At 38.8% G+C, this 26831-nt stretch overlaps 1 protein-coding gene across 2 annotated transcripts in view; it reads right to left on the bottom strand.

Annotated features, from left to right (window-relative positions):
- LOC106566415 (copine-5) overlaps nt 1-26831 on the bottom strand; it is a 250283-nt gene that overhangs the window by 72619 nt on the left and 150833 nt on the right. For both annotated transcript variants that reach the window (XM_045692916.1, XM_045692915.1), the window contains 3 exons: nt 24900-24963; nt 14306-14409; nt 13339-13443 (listed from right to left, as the gene is read on the bottom strand). In XM_045692916.1, the coding sequence (XP_045548872.1) occupies nt 13339-13443; nt 14306-14409; nt 24900-24963 (273 nt within the window). The remainder of the gene's footprint in view (nt 1-13338; nt 13444-14305; nt 14410-24899; nt 24964-26831) is intronic.

The following is a 26831-nucleotide window of genomic DNA, read 5'->3' as shown; positions in this document are numbered from 1 at the left end:
AGTGACTACATAACACAGCTTTACACAGTGACTACATAACACAGCATTACACAGTACTACATAACACAGCTTTACACAGTGACTACATAACACAGCATTACACAGTGACTACATAACACAGCATTACACAGTGACTACATAACACAGCATTACACAGTGACTACATAACACAGCATTACACAGTAACTACATAACACAGCATTACACAGTGACTACATAACACAGCATTACACAGTGACTACATAACACAGCATTACACTGTAACTACATAACACAGCATTAAACCGTAACTACATAACACAGCATTAAACCGTAACTACATAACACAGCATTACACCGTAACTACATAACACAGCTTTACACAGTGACTACATAACACAGCATTACACAGTAACTACCTAACACAGCACTACACCGTAACTACATAACACAGCATTACACAGTGACTACATAACACAGCATTACACAGTAACTACATAACACAGTGTTACATAGTCACTACATAACACAGCGTTACACAGTAACGACATAACACAGCATTACACAGTAACTACATAACACAGCATTACACAGTGACTACATAACACAGCATTACACTGTGACTACATAACACAGCATTACACAGTAACTACATAACACAGCATTACACTGTGACTACATAACACAGCATTACACAGTGACTACATAACACAGCATTACACAGTGACTACATAACACAGCATTACACAGTAACTACATAACACAGCATTACACAGTGACTACATAACAGAGCATTACACAGTGACTACATAACACAGCATTACACAGTAACTACATAACACAGCATTACACAGTAACTACATAACACAGCATTACACAGTGACTACATAACACAGCATTACACAGTAACTACATAACACAGCGTTACACAGTGACTACATAACACAGCATTACACAGTGACTACATAACACAGCATTACACAGTAACTACATAACACAGCATTACACAGTGACTACATAACACAGCATTACACAGTGACTACATAACACAGCATTACACAGTGACTGCATAACACAGCATTACACAGTGACTGCATAACACAGCATTACACAGTAACTACATAACACAGCATTAGACAGTAACTACATAACACAGCATTACACAGTAACTACATAACACCGCATTACACAGTAACTACATAACACAACATTACACAGTGACTACATAACACAGCATTACACAGTAACTACATAACACAGCATTACACAGTGACTACATAACACAGCATTACACAGTAACTACATAATACAGCATTACACAGTAAATACATAACAGAGCATTACACTGTGACTACATAACACAGCATTACACAGTAACTACATAACAGAGGATTACACAGTAACTACATCACACAGCATTACACAGTTACTACATAACACAGCATTACACAGTAACTACATAACACAGCGTTACACAGTGACTACATAACACAGCATTACAAAGTGACTACATAACACAGCATTACACAGTAACTACATAACACAGCATTACACAGTAACTACATAACACAGCATTACACCGTAACCACATAACACAGCATTACACAGTGACTACATAACACAGCTTTACACAGTGACTACATAACACAGCATTACACAGTACTACATAACACAGCTTTACACAGTGACTACATAACACAGCATTACACAGTGACTACATAACACAGCATTACACAATGACTACATAACACAGCATTACACAGTGACTACATAACACAGCATTACACAGTAACTACATAACACAGCATTACACTGTAACTACATAACACAGCATTACACAGTGACTACATAACACAGCATTAAACCGTAACTACATAACACAGCATTAAACCGTAACTACATAACACAGCATTAAACCGTAACTACATAACACAGCATTACACCGTAACTACATAACACAGCATTACACAGTAACTACATAACACCGCATTACACAGTAACTACATAACACAACATTACACAGTGACTACATAACACAGCATTACACAGTAACTACATAACACAGCATTACACAGTGACTACATAACACAGCATTACACAGTAACTACATAATACAGCATTACACAGTAAATACATAACAGAGCATTACACTGTGACTACATAACACAGCATTACACAGTAACTACATAACAGAGGATTACACAGTAACTACATAACACAGCATTACACAGTTACTACATAACACAGCATTACACAGTGACTACATAACACAGCGTTACACAGTGACTACATAACACAGCATTACAAAGTGACTACATAACACAGCATTACACAGTAACTACATAACACAGCATTACACAGTAACTACATAACAGAGCATTACACAGTAACCACATAACACAGCTTTACACAGTGACTACATAACACAGCTTTACACAGTGACTACATAACACAGCATTACACAGTGACTACATAACACAGCTTTACACAGTGACTACATAACACAGCATTACACAGTGACTACATAACACAGCATTACACAGTGACTACATAACACAGCATTACACAGTGACTACATAACACAGCATTACACAGTAACTACATAACACAGCATTACACAGTGACTACATAACACAGCATTAAACCGTAACTACATAACACAGCATTAAACCGTAACTACATAACACAGCATTAAACCGTAACTACATAACACAGCATTACACCGTAACTACATAACACAGCTTTACACAGTGACTACATAACACAGCATTACACAGTAACTACCTAACACAGCACTACACAGTAACTACATAACACAGCATTACACAGTGACTACATAACACAGCATTACACAGTAACTACATAACACAGTGTTACATAGTCACTACATAACACAGCATTACACAGTAACGACATAACACAGCATTACACTGTAACTACATAACACAGCATTACACAGTGACTACATAACACAGCATTACACAGTGACTACATAACACAGCATTACACAGTAACTACATAACACAGCATTACACTGTGACTACATAACACAGCATTACACAGTGACTACATAACACAGCATTACACAGTGACTACATAACACAGCATTACACAGTAACTACATAACACAGCGTTACACAGTGACTACATAACACAGCATTACACAGTGACTACATAACACAGCATTACACAGTAACTACATAACACAGAGTTACACAGTGACTACATAACACAGCATTACACAGTGACTACATAACACAGCATTACACAGTGACTACATAACACAGCATTACACAGTGACTGCATAACACAGCATTACACAGTAACTACATAACGCAGCATTAGACAGTAACTACATAACACCGCATTACACAGTGACTACATAACACAGCATTACACAGTGACTACATAACACAGCATTACACAGTAACTACATAACACAGCATTACACAGTGACTACATAACAGAGCATTACACAGTAACTACATAACACAGCATTACACAGTAACTACATAACAGAGCATTACACTGTGAGTACATAACACAGCATTACACAGTAACTACATAACACAGCATTACACAGTAACTACATAACACAGCATTACACAGTAACTACATAACACAGCATTACACAGTGACTACATAACACAGCATTACACAGTAACTACATAACACAGCGTTACACAGTGACTACATAACACAGCATTACACAGTGACTACATAACACAGCATTACACAGTAAATACATAACACAGCGTTACACAGTGACTACATAACACAGCATTACACAGTGACTACATAACACAGCATTACACAGTGACTACATAACACAGCATTACACAGTGACTGCATAACACAGCATTACACAGTAACTACATAACACAGTGTTATACAGTAACTACATAACACAGCATTACACAGTAACTACATAACACAGCATGACACAGTAACTACATAACAGAGCATTACACAGTAACTACATCACACAGCATTACACAGTAACTACATAACACAGCATTACACAGTAACTACATAACACAGCATTACACAGTAACTACATAACACAGCATTACACAGTGACTGCATAACACAGCATTAAACAGTAACTACATAACACAGCATTACACAGTGACTACATAACACAGCGCTACACAGTGACTACATAACACAGCATTACACAGTAACTACATAACACAGTGTTACACAGTAACTACATAACACAGCATTACACAGTAACTACATAACACAGTGTTACACAGTAACTACATAACACAGCATTTCAAAGTGACTACATAACACAGCATTACATAGTAACTACATAACACAGCATTACACAGTAACTACATAACACAGCGTTACACAGTAACTACATAACACAGCATTAACACAGTAACTACATAACACAGTGTTACACAGTGACTACATAACACAGCATTACACCGTAACCACATAACACAGCATTACACCGTAACCACATAACACAGCATTACACAGTGACTACATAACACAGCTTTACACAGTGACTACATAACACAGCATTACACAGTGACTACATAACACAGCATTACACAGTAACTACATAACACAGCATTACACAGTGAATACATAACACAGCATTACACTGTAACTACATAACAGAGCATTACACAGTAACTACATAACACAGCATTACACAGTGACTACATAACACCGCATTACACAGTAACTACATAACACAACATTACACAGTGACTACATAACACAGCATTACACAGTAACTACATAACACAGCATTACACAGTGACTACATAACACAGCATTACACAGTAACTACATAACACAGCATTACACAGTAACTACATAACAGAGCATTACACTGTGACTACATAACACAGCATTACACAGTAACTACATAACACAGCATTACACAGTAACTACATAACACAGCATTACACAGTGACTACATAACACAGCATTACACAGTAACTACATAACACAGCGTTACACAGTGACTACATAACACAGCATTACACAGTGACTACATAACACAGCATTACACAGTAACTACATAACACAGAGTTACACAGTGACTACATAACACAGCATTACACAGTGACTACATAACACAGCATTACACAGTGACTACATAACACAGCATTACACAGTGACTGCATAACACAGCATTACACAGTAACTACATAACACAGCATTACACAGTAACTACATAACACAGCATTACACAGTAACTACATAACACCGCATTACACAGTAACTACATAACACAACATTACACAGTGACTACATAACACAGCATTACACAGTAACTACATAACACAGCATTACACAGTGACTACATAACACAGCATTACACAGTAACTACATAACACAGCATTACACAGTAACTACATAACAGAGCATTACACTGTGACTACATAACACAGCATTACACAGTAACTACATAACACAGCATTACACAGTAACTACATAACACAGCATTACACAGTGACTACATAACACAGCATTACACAGTAACTACATAACACAGCGTTACACAGTGACTACATAACACAGCATTACACAGTGACTACATAACACAGCATTACACAGTAAATACATAACACAGCGTTACACAGTGACTACATAACACAGCATTACACAGTGACTACATAACACAGCATTACACAGTGACTACATAACACAGCATTACACAGTGACTGCATAACACAGCATTACACAGTAACTACATAACACAGTGTTATACAGTAACTACATAACACAGCATTACACAGTAACTACATAACACAGCATGACACAGTAACTACATAACAGAGCATTACACAGTAACTACATCACACAGCATTACACAGTAACTACATAACACAGCATTACACAGTAACTATATAACACAGCATTACACAGTAACTACATAACACAGCATTACACAGTGACTGCATAACACAGCATTACATAGTAACTACATAACACAGCATTACACAGTAACTACATAACACAGCGTTACACAGTAACTACATAACACAGCATTAACACAGTAACTACATAACACAGTGTTACACAGTGACTACATAACACAGCATTACACAGTAACCACATAACACAGCGTTACACCGTAACCACATAACACAGCATTACAAAGTGACTACATAACACAGCTTTACATAGTGACTACATAACACAGCATTACACAGTGACTACATAACACAGCGTTACACAGTAACTACATAACACAGCATTACACAGTGAATACATAACACAGCGTTACACAGTAACTACATAACAGAGCATTACACAGTAACTACATAACACAGCATTACACAGTGACTACATAACACAGCATTACACAGTGACTACATAACACAGCATTACACAGTAACTACATAACACAGCATTACACAGTAACTACATAACACAGCATTACACAGTAACTACATAACACAGCATTACACAGTAACTACATAACACAGCATTACACAGTGACTACATAACACAGCATTACACAGTAACTACATAACACAGCGTTACACAGTGACTACATAACACAGCATTACACAGTGACTACATAACACAGCATTACACAGTAAATACATAACACAGCATTACACAGTGACAACATAACACAGCATTACACAGTAACTACATAACACAGCATTACACAGTAACTACATAACACAGCATTACACAGTGACTACATAACACAGCATTACACAGTAACGACATAACACAGCATTACACAGTAACTACATAACACAGCATTACACAGTGACTACATAACACAGCATTACACAGTGACTACATAACACAGCATTACACAGTAACTACATAACACAGCATTACACAGTGAATACATAACACAGCATTACACTGTAACTACATAACAGAGCATTACACAGTAACTACATAACACAGCATTACACAGTGACTACATAACACCGCATTACACAGTGACTACATAACACAACATTACACAGTGACTACATAACACAGCATTACACAGTGACTACATAACACAGCATAACACAGTGACTACATAACACAGCATTACACAGTGACTACATAACACAGCATTACACAGTAACTACATAACAGAGCGTTACACTGTGACTACATAACACAGCATTACACAGTAACTACATAACACAGCGTTACACAGTAACTACATAACACAGCATTACACAGTGACTACATAACACAGCATTACACAGTAACTACATAACACAGCGTTACACAGTGACTACATAACACAGCATTACACAGTGACTACATAACACAGCATTACACAGTAACTACATAACACAGCGTTACACAGTGACTACATAACACAGCATTACACAGTGACTACATAACACAGCATTACACAGTGACTACATAACACAGCATTACACAGTGACTGCATAACACAGCATTACACAGTAACTACATAACACAGCATTACACAGTAACTACATAACACAGCATTACACAGTAACTACATAACACCGCATTACACAGTAACTACATAACACAACATTACACAGTGACTACATAACACAGCATTACACAGTAACTACATAACACAGCATTACACAGTGACTACATAACACAGCATTACACAGTAACTACATAACACAGCATTACACAGTAACTACATAACAGAGCATTACACTGTGACTACATAACACAGCATTACACAGTAACTACATAACACAGCATTACACAGTAACTACATAACACAGCGTTACACAGTGACTACATAACACAGCATTACACAGTAACTACATAACACAGTGTTACACAGTGACTACATAACACAGCATTACACAGTGACTACATAACACAGCATTACACAGTAAATACATAACACAGCGTTACACAGTGACTACATAACACAGCATTACACAGTGACTACATAACACAGCATTACACAGTGACTACATAACACAGCATTACACAGTGACTGCATAACACAGCATTACACAGTGACTGCATAACACAGCGTTAAACAGTAACTACATAACACAGCATTACACAGTGACTACATAACACAGCATGACACAGTGACTACATAACAGAGCATTACACAGTAACTACATCACACAGCGTTACACAGTAACTACATAACACAGCATTACACAGTAACTATATAACACAGCATTACACAGTAACTACATAACACAGCATTACACAGTGACTGCATAACACAGCATTACATAGTAACTACATAACACAGCATTACACAGTAACTACATAACACAGCGTTACACAGTAACTACATAACACAGCATTAACACAGTAACTACATAACACAGTGTTACACAGTGACTACATAACACAGCATTACACCGTAACCACATAACACAGCATTACACCGTAACCACATAACACAGCATTACACAGTGACTACATAACACAGCTTTACACAGTGACTACATAACACAGCATTACACAGTGACTACATAACACAGCATTACACAGTAACTACATAACACAGCATTACACAGTGAATACATAACACAGCATTACACTGTAACTACATAACACAGCATTACACAGTAACTACATAACACAGCATTACACAGTGACTACATAACACAGCATTACACAGTGACTACATAACACAGCATTACACAGTAACTACATAACACAGCATTACACAGTGACTACATAACACAGCATTACACAGTAACTACATAACACAGCATTACACAGTAACTACATAACACAGCATTACACAGTGACTACATAACACAGCATTACACAGTAACTACATAACACAGCGTTACACAGTGACTACATAACACAGCATTACACAGTGACTACATAACACAGCATTACACAGTAAATACATAACACAGCATTACACAGTGACAACATAACACAGCATTACACAGTAACTACATAACACAGCATTACACAGTAACTACATAACACAGCATTACACAGTGACTACATAACACAGCATTACACAGTAACGACATAACACAGCATTACACAGTAACTACATAACACAGCATTACACAGTGACTACATAACACAGCATTACACAGTAACTACATAACACAGCATTACACAGTGACTACATAACACAGCATTACACAGTAACTACATAACACAGCATTACACAGTAACTACATAACACAGTGTTACACAGTAACTACATAACACAGCGTTACAAAGTGACTACATAACACAGCATTACACAGTAACTACATAACACAGCATTACACAGTAACTACATAACACAGCATTACACAGTTACTGCATAACACAGCATTACACAGTAACTACATAACACAGCATTACACAGTGACTACATAACACAGCATTACACAGTAACTACATAACACAGTGTTACATAGTCACTACATAACACAGCATTACACAGTAACGACATAACACAGCATTACACAGTAACTACATAACACAGCATTACACAGTGACTACATAACACAGCATTACACAGTAACTACATAACACAGTGTTACACAGTAACTACATAACACAGCGTTACAAAGTGACTACATAACACAGCGTTACACAGTGACTACATAACACTGCATTACACAGTGACTACATAACACAGCATTACACCGTAACCACATAACACAGCATTACACAGTGGCTACATAACACAGCTTTACACAGTGACTACATAAAACAGCATTACACAGTACTACATAACACAGCTTTACACAGTGACTACATAACACAGCATTACACAGTAACTACATAACACAGCACTACACAGTAACTACATAACACAGCATTACACAGTGACTACATAACACAGCATTAAACAGTAACGACATAACACAGCATTACACAGTAACTACATAACACAGCATTACACAGTGACTACATAACACAGCATTACACAGTAACTACATAACACAGCATTACACAGTGACTACATAACACAGCATTACACAGTAACTACATAACACAGCATTACACAGTAACTACATAACACAGTGTTACACAGTAACTACATAACACAGCGTTACAAAGTGACTACATAACACAGCATTACACAGTAACTACATAACACAGCATTACACAGTAACTACATAACACAGCATTACACAGTTACTGCATAACACAGCATTACACAGTAACTACATAACACAGCATTACACAGTGACTACATAACACAGCATTACACAGTAACTACATAACACAGTGTTACATAGTCACTACATAACACAGCATTACACAGTAACGACATAACACAGCATTACACAGTAACTACATAACACAGCATTACACAGTGACTACATAACACAGCATTACACAGTAACTACATAACACAGTGTTACACAGTAACTACATAACACAGCGTTACAAAGTGACTACATAACACAGTGTTACACAGTGACTACATAACACTGCATTACACAGTGACTACATAACACAGCATTACACCGTAACCACATAACACAGCATTACACAGTGGCTACATAACACAGCTTTACACAGTGACTACATAAAACAGCATTACACAGTACTACATAACACAGCTTTACACAGTGACTACATAACACAGCATTACACAGTAACTACATAACACAGCACTACACAGTAACTACATAACACAGCATTACACAGTGACTACATAACACAGCATTAAACAGTAACTACATAACACAGTGTTACATAGTCACTACATAACACAGCATTACACAGTAACGACATAACACAGCATTACACAGTAACTACATAACACACCATTACACAGTGACTACATAACACAGCATTACACAGTAACTACATAACACAGCATTACAAGGTAACTACATAACACAGCATTACACAGTGACTACATAACACAGCATTACACAGTAACTACATAACACAGTGTTACACAGTGACTACATAACACAGCATTACACAGTGACTACATAACACAGCATTACACAGTGACTACATAACACAGCATTACACAGTAACTACATAACACAGCATTACACTGTAACTAAATAACACAGCATTACACAGTGACCACATAACACAGCATTACACAGTGACTACATAACACAGCATTACACTGTAACTACATAATACAGCATTACACCGTGACTGCATAACACAGCATTACACAGTAACTACATAACACAGTGTTATACAGTAACTACATAACACAGCATTACACAATAACTACATAACACAGCATGACACAGTAACTACATAACACAGCATTACACAATAACTACATAACACAGCATGACACAGTAACTACATAACAGAGCATTACACAGTAACTACATCACACAGCATTACACAGTAACTACATCACACAGCATTACACAGTAACTACATAACACAGCATTACACAGTTACTGCATAACACAGCATTACACAGTAACTACATAACACAGCATTACACAGTGACTACATAACACAGCATTACACAGTAACTACATAACACAGCATTACACAGTAACTACATAACACAGTGTTACACAGTAACTACATAACACAGCGTTACAAAGTGACTACATAACACAGCATTACACAGTAACTACATAACACAGCATTACACAGTAACTACATAACACAGCATTACACAGTTACTGCATAACACAGCATTACACAGTAACTACATAACACAGCATTACACAGTGACTACATAACACAGCATTACACAGTAACTACATAACACAGCATTACACAGTAACTACATAACACAGTGTTACACAGTGACTACATAACACAGCGTTACAAAGTGACTACATAACACAGCATTACACCGTAACCACATAACACAGCATTACACAGTGACTACATAACACAGCTTTACACAGTGACTACATAAAACAGCATTACACAGTGACTACATAAAACAGCATTACACAGTACTACATAACACAGCTTTACACAGTGACTACATAACACAGCATTACACAGTAACTACATAACACAGCATTACACAGTGACTACATAACACAGCATTACACTGTAACTACATAACACAGCATTACACAGTGACTACATAACACAGCATTACACAGTGACTACATAACACAGCATTACACTGTAACTACATAACACAGCATTACACAGCATTACACCGTAACTACATAACACAGCTTTACACAGTGACTACATAACACAGCATTACACAGTAACTACCTAACACAGCACTACACAGTAACTACATAACACAGCATTACACAGTGACTACATAACACAGCATTACACAGTAACTACATAACACAGTGTTACATAGTCACTACATAACACAGCATTACACAGCATTACACCGTAACTACATAACACAGTGTTACACAGTGACTACATAACACAGCATTACACAGTGACTACATAACACAGCGTTACACAGTGACTACATAACACTGTGTTACACAGTAACTACATAACACAGCATTACACTGTAACTACATAACACAGCTTTACACAGTAACTACATAACACAGTGTTATACTGTGTTGCATAGCATCACACAGTGTTGAATGGTGTTACACAGTGTTGCATAGCGTTACACAGTGTTGCATAGCGTTACACAGGGGTATAAACACTGTTTACTGCATTTAGGAGAAGCAATAACGCAGGACTGCCAAAAGCAAACCAATGAAAATATATTTCCTCCTTCGCAATGTTCATATTCAACCATAGAAATATAATTACTAGAACGGTCATCCTCATTAATACCCAAAAAATCAATGGTGTCTAAATTTGCTGATGCCAGGCCGTTTTGAAATGGTTACGCCACATATCAAAATCGTGCCTCCACCCCAGTTCTCACAGAAAAAACTACGCCGCTCTGTGTGTGTGTGTGTGTTATAGTGATTGTGTGTTATAGTGAGTGTACAATATCCTACCTGTCAAAGTCCTGCCGCACTGGGTTCAGAGTGTGTGTGTGTGTGTGTGTGTGTGTGTGTGTGTGTGTGTGTGTGTGTGTGTGTGTGTGTGTGTGTGTTATAGGTGTGTGTGTGTGTGTGTGTTATAGTGGTTGTGTGTTATAGTGAGTGTACAATATCCTACCTGTCAAAGTCCTGCCTCACTGGGTTCAGAGTGTGTGTGTGTGTGTGTGTTATAGTGATTGTGTGTTATAGTGTGTGTGTGTGTGTGTTATAGTGTATGTATGTGTGTGTGTTATAGTGTGTGTGTTGGTGTTATAGTGTGTGTGTTGGTGTTATAGTGTGTGTGTGTGTTATAGTGTGTGTGTTATAGTGTGTGTGTGTGTTATAGTGTGTGTGTTATAGTGTGTGTGTGTGTGTGTTATAGTGTTAGTGTGTGTGTGTGTGTTATAGTGTGTGTGTTATAGGTGTGTGTTATAGTGTGTGTTGTGTGTGTGTGTGTGTGTGTGTGTTATAGTGTGTGTGTGTTATAGTGTGTGTGTGTGTTATAGTGTGTGTATAACAGTACCTATCGAAGTCTCCATTGCAGAGTGCTCTGACAGGGATGGAGATGGCCTGCCAAACTGGGTTCAGAGTGTTCTTCACAACCTCTGTCTTATGGCAAATAGTGAACCTGGACAGAGACACATATGGACACAGAGGAATTAATTACAGTGCTCTGGCAACAACTTTCACTACCTAATACCTAATATCTTCTCACAAGAACATTTGTGATTCTAGCTACATGCAAGACCTTAAAATAACACATAACAGTACTTTACTTTCAGATGCACAGCTGAAAATATACATACTGCAGTGCTACCTATAAATCCTCTCTTTAGTTGGTGGTAGGACTGTGTCTCTGTCTGTGTATCAGTTGATTTTAAGACCATTCGTGTCTCTTGTCCTCTCATCTCACTATCTCTCTGTCTCTCACTCTCTTCATCTCTCCATCTCTTCATCTCTCTATCTGTCTCTCTCTCCATCGCTGTGTCTCTCACTCTCTTCATCTCTCCATCTCTTCATCTCTCTATCTGTCTCTCTCTCCATCGCTGTGTCTCTCACTCTCTTCATCTCTCCATCTCTCTATCTGTCTCTCTCTCCATCGCTGTGTCTCTCCATCTCTTTATCTGTCTCTCTCTCCATCGCTGTGTCTCTCACTCTCTTCATCTCTCCATCTCTTCATGTCTCTATCTGTCTCTCTCTCTCTCTCCATCGCTCTGCCTCTCACTCTATTCATCTCTTCATCTCATCGTCTCTCTCTTCATCTCTTCATCTCATCGTCTCTCTCTTCATCTCATCGTCTCTCTCTCTCTCTCTCTCTCTCTCTCTCTCGCTCTCTCGCTCTCTCGCTCTCTCGCTCTCTCGCTCTCTCTCTCTCTCTCTCTCTCTATCCTTTGATCTGATAGCTTAGCCCTCATGTACTGTATCTCTTCGATAAGATATTAGAACCAGAAAACAAACAGTAAAACAAATCAAACATGTAAATAACTCACGTCCCATCTTCATTACTCCTATAGAACACCATAAAGGGGTCTGACTTCCCAAAGAAGTCCTTCTTGTCCAACTTGTGGGCACAGAACTGCATGGTGGCAACTTCCTGGAGCGGAAAGAGGGATGGAGAGAGAGATAGAGAGAGACAGAGAGGGGGGGAAGATATGGAAAGAGAGATAGAGAGAGACAGAGAGGGGGGGAAGATATGGAAAGAGAGAGAGAGAGAGAGAGAGAGAGGGAAGATATGGAAAGAGAGAGAGAGAGAGAGAGAGAGAGAGAGAGAGAGAGAGAAAGGAAGAGAAAAAGAGGAGACAGTACATAGTAAATCCCCAGTAGGATGATCGGCTTCCTGTTTGCTAGCTGTTGTGTTTTTAATACGGTGTCTTGTGCCAAAATATAAAAGCACTGAATCACCAAATAAACCCAAGGCATGGTCTGCATCCTAATAAGCAACACATCACAGCAGCACCGTACACAGCCAGTGAGCCCTGATTCTCAAATCCTAATGAAAGAACATATATATTAATAATCATTACTTTATTCATGTTCTGGCATTCAAAAAAAGAAGTCTCGAAAAGCAAAGTTAAAAATGTTATGTGCAACCTTGTGGTTGTGAATATAGACCTAAATAAATTGCTTAAGAGTCTATACAAAATGGGGCTGTAAAATGAAATGGGTTTAGCTAGAAAATGAGCTGTATCCAAGTGTGTGGTGAGGAAGTGATGGAGTTTTTGTTTTAGTTCAGCTAATGACACATTAAACACATGGTGTTGTTTTCACAGTCACACTCATGCAGTCAGCATTTCACTGCTCACGCACCGCTCTAATGGAGTCAATGGCTTAGGATCCCGATAGTACCCAAATACCTATGCAGTTCACTACTTTTGTCGAAGGCCCATAGGGAAACCTATACCTGGTCTAAAAGTAGTGCACTGAGGAAATAGGGTGCCATTTGGGACGCAGCCGATGAATGCTCCCCGACCCCGTAATGCTTTGACTGCCAGAGTAATGCCTGTAATGTCTGGTGGGGGGGGGGTCAAGGTTATTTTGGTCAGTACTGTACAACATGATGGGTCTGTAGTGTAACGGAGCGGGGTTTCCCAAACTCGACCTCCGGTACAGTTACCCCCCCCTTTGGTAATCCTGCTGATGATTTCCTTTTACAGGCTGTGAGAAGGGCTCAGTTGGAACAGCGAGAGGAGTTAAGGCTGTTGGAACAGCTGCAGAATAACAAAAATTCTACATTGTAGAATAACAGTTAAGACATCAAAACTGTGAAATAACACATATGGAAACATGTAGTAACCAAAACTAAAAGTGTTAAACAAATCAAAATATATTTTATATTTTGGAGTGCTGCTTCAGATGACCTGGCCTCCACAATCCCTCGACCTCAACCCAGTTGAGATGGTTTGGGATGAGTTGGACCGCAGGTGAAGAAAAAGCAACCAACAAGTGCTCAACATATGTGGGAACTCCTTCAAGACTGTTGGAAAAGCATTCCAGGTGAAGCTGGTTGAGAGAATGCCAAGAGTGTGCAAAGCTGTCATTAAGGCAAAGGGTGTCTACTCTGAAGAATCTCAAATATAAAATATATTTAGATTCTGTGTTTGTTTTGGTAAGGGAAAATCAAGTCTGAAATTTCAAAGTGAAAATGACAAACATCAGACACGGACACCACACCGACACTCACACGAACAAGGACACACACACGTTATATGTTCATCACTCTCTCTGTCTGGAACCCTTTTAGTGCGTTGAGCTTGAGGGTTGGAGGTACGTGTTCTGTTGGATGGCTAGAGGATACCAGGTACCGTACATAAGTGCCTCTGAATTGCAGTACAGTATAGTATAATACAGTATAGTAGAGTAAAGTATAGTATAAAACAGTATAGTAGAGTAGAGTACAGTATAGTATAGTGGAGTACAGTATAATATAATACAGTACAGTATAATATAATAGACTATAGTATAGTTTAGTTTACAGTACAGTTAAGTATAATACATTATAGTATAGTACACGACAGTGTAGTATAAAATAGTACAGTATAATATAATACAGTATAGAATAGTTTAGTGTAAAAGTACAGTTCAGAATAATACATTATAGTATAGTACAGTACAGTACAGTATAGTATAGTATAGCACAGTAGAGTACAGTATAGTATAATACAACAGAGTATAGTACAGTATAGTATAATACACTACAGTTTAGTATAATATATCAAAGTATAGTACACTACAGTATAGCGTAACACATTACAGTATAATACAGTACAGTACGATACTTTATAGTATAGTATAATACATTACAGTATAGTATAATACAGTTTAATATAGTATAGTACCGCACAGTATAATACAGTATAGTACAGCACAGTATAGTACAATACATTATAGTATAGTACAATATAATACAGTAAAGTATGATACTTTATAGTATAGTATAGTATACTACAGTACATTAACGTATGATACTGTATAGTATATTATAGTATAATGCAGTACAGTATAGTATAATACAGTATAATATGGTATATAGTACAGTATATACAGTATAGTATAATGCAGTATAATATAGTATAGTACAGTATAGTATAATACAGTATAATACAGTATAGCATAGTACAGAATAGTGTAATTAAGCAATAAGGCACAAGGGGGTGTGTTATATGGCCAATATCCTACAGCTTAGGGCTGTTCTTACGCACAACGCATCACCGAGTGCCTGGACACATCCCTTAGCCGTGGTATATTGGCCATGTACTATAAACCCCCGAGGCGCCTTATTGCTATTATAAACTGGTTACCAATGTAATTAGAGCAGTAAAAATACATGTTATGTCATACACGTGGTATAAGGTCTGATATACCACGGCTGTCAGCCAATCAGCATTCATGGCTCGAACCACCCAGTTTATAACACAGTATAGTATAGTACAGTATAGTATAATACAGTATAGTAAAGTGTAACACAGTATAGTATAATACAGTATAATGCAGTAAAGTACGGTATAGTATATGATAATGCATCATACCATGGCATTGTTGACTACTCGTTTCTGATTAGCTTGAAGAGCATGCTAGAGCATGCATTATTTCCCTATAACGCGCGGTATATCAACATGGCAGAATTCATTCAGTTCATTCTTACATGTTCTATGTTTAAACTGCTTTTGAAAGCAAAAGTCGAATTGAAAACATTATTGTTGGATTAAATTTTCATAATAGTAAGCAAGACCTGATGGTTTGGTAAACTAAACTAGCAAATCTGTTTGTTTGGTTACCAAGGCAACTGTACTGCAACTATCTTCTAAACCTACAGGCTACTTCAGTGGATGTTGAACACATTTCTACCTGCAAATGAATACATTTCTAGCGGCAAATGTGTTAAGTTATAGCCATGGTATAAAAGGGATAATCAACTTGGAGCTCTATGCATTATCTGGAAAATAATGCAACTCAGTGGAAAGTCAGTTCCAGTCCGCTAGCGTGTCGTGGAACACAGCTTCCGCGTCGTTCATTATTTTCCAAAGAACGCACAGCCCCATGTTGATTATCCCTTACGTATAGTAGAGTATAGTTTAATACAGTACAGTATAATATAGTATAGTACAGTATAGTATAATACAGTACAGTATAATATAATATAGTATAGCACATTATAGTTTAATACAGTACAGTATAATATAGTATAGTACAGTACAGTATAATACAGTAAAGTATAATATAGCATAGTACATTATAGTTTAATACAGTACAGTATAATATAGTATAGTACATTATAGTTTAATACAGTACAGTATAATATAGTATAGTACAGTATAGTATAATACAGTACAGTATAATATAATATAGTATAGTACATTATAGTTTAATACAGTACAGTATAATATAGTATAGTACAGTATAGTTTAATACAGTACAGTGTAATATAGTATAGTACAGTATAGTATAATACAGCACAGTATAATATAGTATAGTACAGTATAGTATAATACAGTACAGAATAGTTTAATACAGTACAGTATAATATAGTATAGTACAGTATAATATAGTATAGTACAGTACAGGGGATGAGACTGCAGCATATTGATAGATATAAATGGAAGCCCTATTTTCACCAAGTTGTAATTTATTCCTGTGTGGACAAAACCATTTTCTACTCTCTAAAGTGTAGCCAATAGCCATCAGGTCTATGTCACATGCGTGATTGTGTTGGTGCTGTCAAGGTCTGAACACATTCGCTCTAGCGATCCCAATTAATTGATTTATTCAGGCCAGGCTAGTGATGGGTGCTCTTTGGCCTGAACACATTGGCTCTATCGATCCTCACGACCCACATTACTCACAGTACATCCTCTGACCTGCCCCTCGAACCACCACACTGCTCCAGGCCTTAGACAACAGCCCACAACTGGGCTTGCAGACCTGGTTCAAATAGGATTTGTTTACTTTAGCTGCCATTGATTGAGCTTGCCTTGCACAATGGAACCAATAAAAGAGATACTATTTACATTTTAGTCATTTAGCAGACGCTCTTATCCAGAGCGACTTACAGTAGTGAATGCATACATTTCATGCATTTTTTTGTACTGGGAATCGAACCCACAACCCTGGCGTTGCACACACCATACTGGCATTGCAAACACCATGCTCTACCAACTGAGCCACAGGGAAGAATTCAGGTATGCGTTGGCCAGCAGCCCACAACTCTAACTGGGCTATAACCTTTATATGTTCAAAGCACAGACCCTAGGCTATGTTCCAATATCCACACTAGAATGCCACTTAGAATGTATACTCAATACAGTACACTGCTTTATTCCCCATTTGCTAGTAATATGGATTTTGGAACAGTGCCTGGGAGAGAATAGCTGGTGGATGTAATATTGTAGAATTAAATTTAATACCTCTTGTATAGCAAACCGAGTAGCTCTGATGATCTCTGTAATATCCAATCAACACAGTTGGAAATAAAATACATTGTTGGTTTGAAGGAGAGAGAAAAAGGCATCGCTGATTACAACTGTGGTGACTAAATGGATGCAAGCTGCTGTATTGCTGTTTTCTATTCAGACATAATAACTCTACGAGTTATCTTGGTCTAATTGTCTTTGTCTCTGTCAAGAGATGTTGCTTTTCTGTCTTAAGATAATAGAAGGAAGTGACAGATATTGAGATTGTCTCATTTGTGTCGTCTGGCTGTATCTAAAGCAAAACAAGATGGCCGCCTATTGTATGACAGCAGTACAAATATGGACCCATCACTTGACACCTGATACACCACCATACTTTATTACTGACACCAGGACCTTGTCAAGACTCATATCCCAGTCTTCAGTACTTAAGAAACTCACAGTAAAATGTTATTGTTTCTCACTGATTGTCATTTTATGACTCAATAAAAACAAAAGTTTTCACAGAAAAACAAAGTAGCTTGAAGTAATAATTGGTCAATAACCACGTACAGTATATTGTAACTAACCAGTAATCTCCGCACCCAGAAACAAATCAACTATTGAGATGTTCACCAGAGACTGCTAACCAGTGGGCTCTGCCAGCTGGCTGTAAAGGCACCATATCAGACACGACCTGGCATAAACCAACACTATGCTGACAGGCTGGTAGAGCTTGCCATTAGCTATGGATAACACATCATCACCAGTCAGTCAGTTAGGCTGCAGCACTCTTTACCTCTGGATGGGAGACAACAGAGGATGATGACAGTGTGGGAACAGCCATCCTACGAGTTATCCCATTGGGGGTTTGGGGACTAGATGACTGTGGGAACAGCCATCCTACGGTTATCCCATTGGTAGTTTGGGGACCAGAAGACTGTGGGAACAGCCATGCTACAGGATATCCCATTGTGGGTTTGGGGACCAGAGAAGGATTAGTCTGGGGCACTCGTTCCCCTACCTCCCCTCTCTCCCTTTGTCCTCTTCCTCCTCTCTCTCCCCTCGTTCCCCTCACTCCTCCCTCTCTCCCCTTGCTCCTCTCTCCCCCTCTCTTCCCTTGCTCTTCTCTCCCATCTCTTTCCCCTCGCTCCTGTCTTCCCCCTCTCTTCCCTTTCCCTTTCTCCCCCTCTCTCCCCTTGCTCCTCTCTTCACCCTCCTCCCCTTCCTCCTCTCTCCCCTTTCCCTCTCTCCCCTTTCCCTCTACTCCCTCTCTCCCCTTGCTCCTTTCTCCCCACGTTTCTCTCTTCTCTCTCTTCCCCTTGCTCCACTAGCAGGGCTGTAATGCTGTAAAGTGCTTATTTACTGGCCTCACTTAGAGCCACAGAGAGAAAGCCAATGAGCATTATTAACGGACACAGCAGCATTGTTAACGGACCCAGCATCATTATTAACGGACACAGCAGCATTGACAACAGACACAGCAATATTATTAATGGACACAGCAATAATGGACACAGCAATATTATTAACGGACACATCAGCATTGTTAACAGACACATCAGCATTATTAATGGACACAGCAGCATTATTAATGGCAGCATTGTTAACGGACACAGCAGCATTATTAACGGACACAGCAGCATTGACAACAGACACAGCAATATTATTAATGGACACAGCAATAATGGACACAGCAATATTATTAACGGACACATCAGCATTGTTAACAGACACATCAGCATTATTAATGGACACAGCAGCATTATTAATGGCAGCATTGTTAACGGACACAGCAGCATTATTAACGGACACAGCAGCATTATTAACGGACAGAGCAGCATTATTAACGGGTATAGCAGCATTATTAATGGTAGCATTACTAACAGACACGGCAGCATTAATAATGGACAAAGCAGCATTTTTAAAACCTCTTAAGGATTAGCCCCTTTTTTCCATTATTGGCTAAAATGACATACCAAAATCTAACTGCCTGTAGCTCAGGCCCTGAAGCAAGGATATGCATATTCTTGGTACCATTTGCTAGGAAACACTTTGAAGTTTATGGAAATTTTAAAGAAATGTAGTAGAATATAACACAACAGATCTGGTAAAAGATGATACAAAGAAAAAAAAAAACGTTATTTCGAATTTTTTTGTTCCTTCATCTTTGAAATGCAAGAGAAAGGCCATAATGTATTATTCCAGCCCAGGTGCAATTTCGATTTTGGCCACTAGATGGCATCAGTGTATGTGCAAAGTTTTAGACTGATCCAATGAACCATTGCATTTCTGTTCAAAATGTTGTATCAAGATTGCCCAAATGTGCCTAATTTATTTATTAATAACTTTTCATGCTCAAAATTGTCACGTCCTGACCAGTAAAAGAGGTTGTTTGTTATTGTAGTTTGGTCAGGGCGTGGCAGGGGGTGTTTGTTTTATGTGTTTCGGGGGGTTTTGGTATATGTTCTATGTTAGCATATATTTCTATGTCCGTGTCTAGTTTTTCTATTTCTATGTTTAGGGTTTTTGTTTGACCTTCAATTGGAGGCAGCTGTTTCTTGTTGCCTCTGATTGGAGGTCCTATTTAGTAGAGGTTATTCAGCTTGTGTTTGTGGGTGGTTGTTTTCAGTCTAGTGTTTTGTACCTGACGGAACTGTTAAGCTGTCGTTCGTTTCTTGTTTTGTTTACGTGTTCAATAAAAGTAAAAAATGAGCACTCAACCCGCTGCGCCTTGGTCTACTCCCTTCGACGGCCGTTACAAAAATGGTACACTCTCCTCAAACAATAGGATGGTATTATTTCACTGTAACAGCTACTGTAAATTGGACAGTGCAGTTAGATTAACAAGAATTTAAGCGTTCTGCCAATATCAGATATCTCTATGTCCTTTTCTTGTTATTTACAACCTCGTGTTAATCGCAGTAGCCTACATTAGCTCAACAGCCCTGTGGAAGGGACACCGATCCCGAAGAAGCTTTAATGAACACAGCAGAATTATTAACAGCAGCGTTATTAACGGACACAGCAGCATTATTAATGAACACATCAGCATTATTAACGGCAGCATTATTAATGGGCATAGCATAGGCTATTAAAACTGATTCATAGGTTAACACTAGGAGTAGGGCCCGTAGGTCTAAAGGTCTGTCCTGGTGATTAGAATAATCATGGGCTCGATAAAGAGGCATTCATAGTCATAGCAGGTTCACCATAGAGATAAATAGAGTCATATACATTCAGTATAGATAGTCTCTGATGTTCACCTTGTATGTATGGACACAATCATCCTATGATACAGACCATCGGGTCGGACCCCCTTTGCCTCCAGAACAACCTGAATTCTTTGTGGCGTGGAAACGTTGCTCAATTGGTATGAATGGACATAATGTGTGCTAGGAAACAGTCCCCACACCATAACACCACCGCCTCCAGTCTGTACCGTAGACACACCAGGCAGGATGGGGGCATGGACTCGAAGGCGCTACATGGTCAATCAGACGTCTGCATTGGCTGTGCAACATTTACAGTGATATGGCCTCTGCAGAATTCAGTACATTCATACGTCTTGCGCTTTGCGGAGCAGCGCAGAGCTGTTGAGTAGAGCTGTTGTGAAGGAAGTTGTCAAGGAAGTGAGTTTGTGTTTATACAGGACCTCCTGCCCCCACCTACCGTCAACCAATCATGTCAATGCGGAGCTATACGGATTGTTACAAAATCTGGGACGGCGATGTGGTACCGAGTTTAATTTGGCCCCTGCATTCCTCCGGAATGTGCCCACTAAAGCCTCGTCTTCTTGTTTTTAGCTGATAGGAGTTGTGCGTTCTGAGATGCCAATATCGACACACCAGTGTTGTACAGCGCCATTATTTGTCTGTTGTGGCCCGCCTGTTAGCTTGCACGATTTTTGCCTTTCTCCTTCAATCACTCATCAACAAGATGTTTTCGCCCACAGGACTGCCGCTGACTGGATGTTTGTTTGTTTGTTGCCACATTCTCGGTAAACCCTAGACACTGTCGTGAGTGAGAAGCCCAAGAGGCGGGCCGTTTCTGAGATACTGGAACCAATGTGCATGGCACCGACGATCATATCACGCTCAAAGTCGCTTAGGTCACTCGTTTTGTCCATTCTAACGGTCAATCGAACAGTAACTGAATGTTTCGATGCCTGTCTGCCTGCTTCATATAGCAAGCCAAGGCCACGTGACCATTTTCGTGAACGGGGGGGTTGGGGGGTTGTAGTACCTTCTGTTATACAGAATATGGGTCTGATGTTCACCATATTTATTGGACACAATCTTCATATGTTACAACACATGGCTAATAGACATGTTATTAGTGGGTTATAGGCCTAGCATATACTGTAGAGTTGTATACTGTAGCTTCCTACTATATGGCTCAAACAATTAAGCAATAATGCCTGAGGGGGTGTGGTATATAGTCAATATATACCACACCAATTGTTATCTATGGCTAAAACTATTGTTAATAGACTGGTTATTCTCTATGGCTCAAACAATCTCTAATATACTCTGGTTATTCTCTATAGCCTAACTATCTCCAATAGACTGGTTATTCTCCATGGCCTAACTATCTCTAATATACTCTGGTTATTGTCTATAGCCTAACTATCTCTAATATACTCTGGTTATTCTCTATGGCCTAACTATTTCTAATAGACTGGTTATTCTCTATGGATAAAACTATTGTTAATAGACTGGTTATTCTCTATAGCCTAACTATCTCTAATATACTCTGGTTATTCTCTATAGCCTAACTATCTCCAATAGACTGGTTATTCTCTATGGCCTAATTATCTCTAATAGACTGGTTATTCTCTATGGCCTAACTATCTCTAATATACTCTGGTTATTCTCTATAGCATAACTATCTCTAATAGACTGGTTATTCTCTATGGCCTAACTATCTCTAATAGACTGGTAATTCTCTATGGCCTAATTATCTCTAATAGACTGGTAATTCTCTATGGCCTAACTATCTCTAATAGACTGGTAATTCTCTATGGCCTAATTATCTCTAATAGACTGGTAATTCTCTATGGCCTAACTATCTCTAATAGACTGGTTATTCTCTATGGCTAAATATATTGCTAATAGACTGGTTATTCTCTATAGCCTAACTATCTCTAATACAGGTTATTCTCTATGACCTAACTATCTCTAATATACTCTGGTTATTCTCTATAGCCTAATTATCTCCAATAGATTGGTAATTCTCTATGGCCTAATTATCTCTAATAGACTGGTAATTCTCTATGGCCTAACTATCTCTAATAGACTGGTTATTCTCTATGGCCTAATTATCTCTAATAGACTGGTTATTCTCTATGGATAAAACTACTGTTAATAGACTGGTTATTCTCTATAGCCTAACTATCTCTAATAGACTGGTTATTCTCTATGGATAAAACTATTGTTAATAGACTGGTTATTCTCTATAGCCTAACTATCTCTAATAGACTGGTTATTCTCTATGGATAAAACTATTGTTAATAGACTGGTTATTCTCTATGGCCCAGCTAACACATTTAGTAGATTTTTATATCTTATGTTTTAATAATGAGGTGAACTTCTTCAGTATTAAACACTGAGTCATTTATAAAACATTATGCTGTACTCTATTTGGTTGACTGTATGAATGAAATGAAAAGGGGACAGTTAAATTGTTGTGTACTTACTCTGCAGTTCCCCAACTCCTCGGCTGACAGGATGATGGTGCCACATTTCTTCCCAAGGATACCACTACAAAACAAGAGAGAGAGAAACAGAGATAAAAGCTCCATCATGTGTTCATTGCATTTAGTGTTGACAGGACCATGCATCATAATGGGACTTCCAGCTGTCCTCTTTCTATGGGAATCCTCCATTTCCTGGAACCAAACTACACACATTGACAGAGGACAGTCTCTAAATATTCCTCAAAGCGCACCTTGATCTCTTCAGCTGTCATCTTTCACAAATGAATTAAGAATTAGACTGATTTCAGCATACAGTCTGTTCTTCTGAACCCAGCTGAGAACTGAGAGATCCACAGGCCTTTAGGTGTTCACTAACCAAACCACTGACTCTTGCTCTGACAGTTTATCAAGACATGCAGTATGATAGCACAGGGGGAGACTGACACACACACACACACACACACACACACACACACCATGAAACTAAGACAGAAACCCCCACAAACACTGGACATCTCCCCTCCATCTCCCTAATGGCCTGCCAATCTTATAGCTCAGACAGGCCGATGACAACAGGCCGATGACAACAGGGCTCAGGAGTGTCCTGTAAGTGCTATTTCAACTGGACCTAGTGTAGGGTTGGAGGACAAAATTAGGTTTGTGTCCATGGCCATCTAAAATCCATCCAATTTCCTGAGACTCTCAGCTTTCTCTGTGGCTCATTGGGATGAATAGGGTCAAAACCACCCACACATTTAGATGCCAGGGGGAAAAGATGGGATATTACCTTTCCTATCACACATGGGATAGGTCTCAAATGGTACCTTATTCCTTATATACTGTACCCTCCCCTTCCTTCCTGTACTGTAGTGGGCTCCCGAGTGGCGCAGCGGTCTAAGGCACTGCATTTCACTGCTAGAAGTGTCACCACAGACACCCTGGTTTGAATCCAGGCTGACTCCCAACCAGCCATGATTGGGAGTCCCATAGCACGGGGTACAATTGGCTCAGTGTTGTCCAGGTATGGCCGGTGTAGGCTGTCATTGTACATAATAATTTGTTCTTAACTGTCTTGCCTAGTTAAAAGAAGGTTAAAAAGTCCAACCTTCACTGTACTCTTCCTGTCCAGTACCCTTTCATCCTTCCTTCCTGTTCTGTAGACTTCCTTCCTGTACTGCACTCTTCCCAAGGCATCAGGACACTAGTGTTAGACTAAATGTATTCAAGCTTTACCATACCACTGATACACTTCATTCAGTACAGTGGAGAACTATACCCGTCACTTCATTCAGTACAGTGGAGAACTATACCCGTCACTTCATTCAGTACAGTGGAGAACAATACCCGTCACTTCATTCAGTACAGCGGAGAACTATACCCGTCACTTCATTGAGTACAGTGGAGAACTAGACCCGTCACTTTATTCAGTACAGTGGAGAACTATACCCGTCACTTCATTCAGTACAGTGGAGAACAATACCCGTCACTTCATTCAGTACAGTGGAGAACTATACCCGTCACTTCATTCAGTACAGTGGAGAACTATACCCATCACTTCATTCAGTACAGTAGAGAACTATACCCGTCACTTCATTCTCTGAGCCCAATCTCAATCTCAAGGTGAATTAATTAATCTTGAATTATTTATGCAGTGTGTGTGTGTGTGCGTGTGTGAGAGAGAGAGAGATCAGGGGGGAAGGGGGTGAGGTAAAAGAAGCTAAGGTCTCTCAGGCAAGCATAATGCATTATTGAACAGTGTTTAAGAGTTAGAAGCTTTATGACAGCTAAGTAGGTACATAGTAAAGTACATGCCATCTCTCTATCCTTCGTTCATTACATCAGTAGGAGCATTAGTCCCTCCTGAGTGCATCGTGCCACAAGGGCTGTGTGTGTGTGTGTGTGTGGGAAAACCCAGCCAGTCTCTGATGATGT

Source organism: Salmo salar, chromosome ssa13 (assembly GCF_905237065.1).
Source record: "Salmo salar chromosome ssa13, Ssal_v3.1, whole genome shotgun sequence".
Lineage (NCBI taxonomy): Eukaryota > Metazoa > Chordata > Actinopteri > Salmoniformes > Salmonidae > Salmo > Salmo salar.
The sequence above is the reverse complement of the archived record's forward strand: the minus strand, read 5'-3'. Positions and strand labels throughout refer to the sequence as shown.